The 4,502-nt window shown below is 34.1% G+C and overlaps 1 protein-coding gene across 1 annotated transcript; it reads right to left on the bottom strand.

The window, feature by feature from the left end:
* Nucleotides 1-505: 505 nt before the first annotated feature.
* Nucleotides 506-4,109, bottom strand: LOC131052776 (protein NRT1/ PTR FAMILY 4.5). The gene is made up of 6 exons (XM_057987385.2): nt 3,912-4,109; nt 3,703-3,814; nt 3,350-3,567; nt 2,518-2,958; nt 1,635-1,762; nt 506-1,506 (listed from the first exon to the last, which is right to left on the bottom strand). The coding sequence occupies exons 1-6, from the start codon at nt 3,912-3,914 to the stop codon at nt 624-626; spliced, it is 1,785 nt and encodes a 594-aa protein (XP_057843368.2). The 5' UTR covers nt 3,915-4,109; the 3' UTR covers nt 506-623.
* Nucleotides 4,110-4,502: the final 393 nt, after the last annotated feature.

Genomic DNA, 4,502 nt, shown 5'->3' with positions numbered 1-4,502 from the left:
AATTGTCCTATTTAAAACTACTCGATGTACCAAATAATTATGATTCTAAAGATTGAAGACAACAAATGTACACACATTTAGATAAGTTATATGATGATGTACATTCAATTTTTTATCATCATTTAGAATTTTAAGTTTATTTTTGTAATTCTTCATGTTAATTTGCAAGCATAACTCAACATATTATATTCAATAGCTATATATTCAATTATTATATGTTTTATTATTCATCTAGTAAAAAAGACGCATCTTTCAATTTAATTAATTTCAGACCTATTATATTCACTTTATCTAAAGTTTTAACACTTGTAATTAATGTAAAAACTTCAGAAATTATGATATGAATCTTGTAACATTACAATCTTCAATTTGATTAAATCTCTTTAACTGCCCTTATCCATATTAACTAATAACTAATAATATCCATACATTTAATATCAGCCTTGTGATATTACAATCATCTTCAATTTTAACTAAATCTCTTAACTGCCATAACCATACTAACTAATAATAATATCCATACATTTTATATCATATTTTTATATAGATAAATTGCATGCATACAAACTATGGTGAGCTCATTGAACCTAATAGAAATACCACCACCACTAGTTATATTCGTGTCAAGCCCCCACAGATACCTTGTCTTCTTGGATCCCGGCTACTTTTTTGTGTTTGTACCAAGTTGACCAGAAGAGATAGTTGAAAAAGTTGATCAAGAGGAGGACAGCGAGTAACCAGTAGAACAAGTCAAGATGGTTTCGGTTCAGATTGTTACCCCGAAGCCAACCATGGCTTTCTGTGATGTTTCGAGTTGCAGAGTTGACAGCATTAACTAGAACACTGCTGAGGAAGAAACCCACAGATACAGATGCATACGAAAATGCAGTGGACATGGACCTCATTCTTTCAGGGGCTTCACTGTAAAAGAACTCCATTGTCCCTACCAAAGTGAATAAGTCTGCAACTCCAAAGAGAAAAAATTGGAATCCCAACATGAAGACACTCATTGGAATAGGCGGCATCAGAATTGGTATTGAGTCCAACATTCCATTCTCTTTTGCCACATGTTTTCTCTTCACCTCCACCACAGCAGCAATACACATTGCTATTACAGCCAATACTAATCCAACTCCAACTCTTTGCAAGTGAGTAATCCCTGCTTCGTGTCCAGTGAATCTTCTAGCAACTGGAACAAAAATTCTGTCGTAGATTGGAGTCAGAATAACTAGAAATAGCAAAGGAATTATTGCTAAAGAAGGCGCTGGGATTTTGAAATGCTTTCCCATGCTTCGATCCATGGTCAAACCCTGAGACACTGAAAATGTCTGAAGTTGTGCTAAACCTGTACTCAGCAGTATTGTGCTTGCAAATATGGGTACCATTCGAATTAGAATCTTGGCTTCTTCTACTTGGGTCACAGTGCATAATCTCCAGCCACTAGGCTCCATGTTATTCTCAAGTTTAGAGGAATCCCCCCTTAATATGGCTGCTTTGTCCAGGAATCTATTACAAATTTCAAAGAAATAGTTGCAATTAGAAGTTTTATTCTTTGTTTCACTATCTACATAACATGTTTTCTATAGGGAACCAGCAATTAATAGCTGCCTTACGAAGTACTAGAGATTACATACTCGAATTGGTTTGTATGTGCAAGTTTCTCGGTATGGATGATGTTTGCTTCCTTATCATGTACTTCATATAGATCGTTCGGATTCTCTGGTAGGCTGAGCTTTCGGTTACGGAATGCAGCTACAAACACCTGCATTCTCAACATGTACATATGTTCAAATAGAAATTGATATAAAGAATACATTTCATTTGATTATGAATAATAAAAAACATTATGAATACAATGTTGATTGTTTCTTTTTAGATCTAAAGAATACATTTCATTCAATTATGAATAGTCATAATTAATAATAACTTTAAAGTCACAGCAATTAGTGCAGTATTGACAGGCTCAACAACTATTGGAATGCCCTCAACTACGGGGTCCTCTCCCCTGGATATTTTATCTGAAATCACACTGATTTTTTAGTGTAACTTCCATTTTTAACAATAGCTTACATGGCAAGTCCCTTACTTATAACTAAAGGTTTCAAAGTCACATCATCAATTATGATGTCACATTAGCATATGCATTTTATCAAGGTGTCAAAAAGTCCACCCAAAAAAGTGAGAGCAATACTTGTGCACTAAAGTCATATTTTATTGATACACTGATCTGACATCACATGATTTGCTGCTTTTTAGATCTAAGGAATACATCTCATCCAATTATGAGAAGTCATTATCAACAATAACAACTTTAAAGTTACAACTATTGATAAAATATTGTCAAAATTATTGAACATTAAGTCAACAAGTACTATCACAACTATTAGAACCTTCTCAATTAAAGATCATCTCCTGCAGATGACTTATTTTAAATCACTCTAATTTTTTAATATAACTCACATATTAGTATGATTTCAAACAAGCCACCTAATCCCAAATATGAAATTCCAAGCATACCTGAATAATGCGAGTTAGAGGGCTCCCTCCAGGGATTCTGATACGGTATGTTGATTTTCCAGCCACAATGCCTAGGGTTGCCATGAAAACGGCTGCTAAGCAGAAACCTAAACCTGCATCCCATCCTTTGTTGTTCATCACCCACACAACTACAGTAACACCAATAGATGACCCAACAGCGATGCTGAGGAAAAGCATGTTAAAGTAGGTGGATATTTTTCTCCTTTCTTTGGGATCTTTCTCATCGAATTGATCTGCTCCTAGAGGCGGTAGAGAACCTCTCACACCTCCACTTCCAATAGCCACCAAATACAGTCCCACAAATAGCATCACAGCTTTTGCTCCACTCACTTTCTCGCACACAGAAGACTTATCCAGTAGATTACAGGGAGGAGGCTTTAAACTCCCATAGTGGGCTTGTATTAATAATACAGCGTATCCCTAAATATGAGTAAAACCAATATCAATTATACAATAGTTTAAAAGAAAATAGTTTAAAAGAAAAAGAATACAATTGGAATTTGAAATCATTAATGGTCTAGTTTAAGCTTGTAAAAATGGGTCAGTCTTAAACCCCACACATTAAATAATATATTAAGTTTAGAGAAACTTAGTCAATTTTGAATGTTTAACACTTTTAAGTGTAGAAATATATTCTTAACGTGACCACATAAATTAAGAAACATATTAAGCCTAAAAAATGTCAATCAACTCTAAGTGTTGAACACTTTTAAACCTAAAAATATAAACTTAATATATAGTTTAAACTGTTCCATAAAAATTTCTACTGTTAAAAAAAATTAAACCAAAACTAAAGCACAAGAACACTTACAATGAGTTCTATACAGACAGAAAAGAAGTTAGTCTGGAATCTGTTAAGGTACGCATCAGAAACAAATCCCCCAACCAACGATAAAAGTAGTGTAGTGCCCACGAAATTTGTGAGCATAGTCGCTGCATCAGAGAGCTCCATATGCATAACTCCATTGAAATATGTCACCAGATTTATATTAATGGCAAGAAAAGCAAGGATCTCAAATATCTGCATCACTGTAAAACATGAAAAACAGTTAACTAAAAATTTACTGCAATACCAACGTGTGTATATCTTCACCTCCTAACATAAAATGGCAAATGAAAAATATGATCTTTCCCAGAATTGTTGAGAAGGAGGAATTAACAAACCATATACAAAGAAGGTCGCGTGAATTCCACCATGGCGATCCTTCCGAGCAGGTCTTCCTCTCCAGTCGACAAAACCTTCTAATTCATACTCATCGGATCCTTTCGACTTACTCTGCAAATACATAGACTACGTTAGTATAAAAATTCATCTATCATTAATGTTCTCTGAAATTAAACTGCGTATGTACCACAATTGATATGAAATTTACCATTTTGGGTTGCAAAATAGACTACAAATATGCTGGCAGCCTTATTTCTCCATTGACAAAAGACTAAGGAATTCATACAAAAGACTCTGAGAAATCCAGTGTTGGTTCGAGGCTTTATAGGGAAAACAGTATCTTAAATAATTAATTTCCTACAAAATCTGATAGTATACAGTCGGGGTCACGGGTGGGGTTTTGCATTAGCTGCTGCGTTGACGTTTACATTGAGTCCTGCATTGACAACCACAACTTTTATTCAAATGCGACAAAATCGAATCTAGAGGGTGTTTAACCACTCACTATGGTTTTGCCGTGGCTTTTAACGACCATAATATATGTTATATTGACTTAATAATATGTTTGTGTTATTTTATGCCTTGCCTTCGAGGACAGCGGATAACCTACATGAAGTATTGTTCTAATGCTTTAATTTCACCTAATCTTAACATTAATTATAATTGAGACAATAAAAGGGATATTTAAATAGACTATGTAATCTTGTTTTGCAAAAGTCATTTATTATGTTTATTCTTATAATGGATGATAAATGTTTTTAAATTATAGTTATGAGTCCAAGGGGTTGAGCTTAGTTGG

Source organism: Cryptomeria japonica, chromosome 6, assembly GCF_030272615.1.
Source record: "Cryptomeria japonica chromosome 6, Sugi_1.0, whole genome shotgun sequence".
Lineage (NCBI taxonomy): Eukaryota > Viridiplantae > Streptophyta > Pinopsida > Cupressales > Cupressaceae > Cryptomeria > Cryptomeria japonica.
Note: the sequence above shows the minus strand (reverse complement) of the source record. Positions and strands in the feature narration are given on the sequence as shown.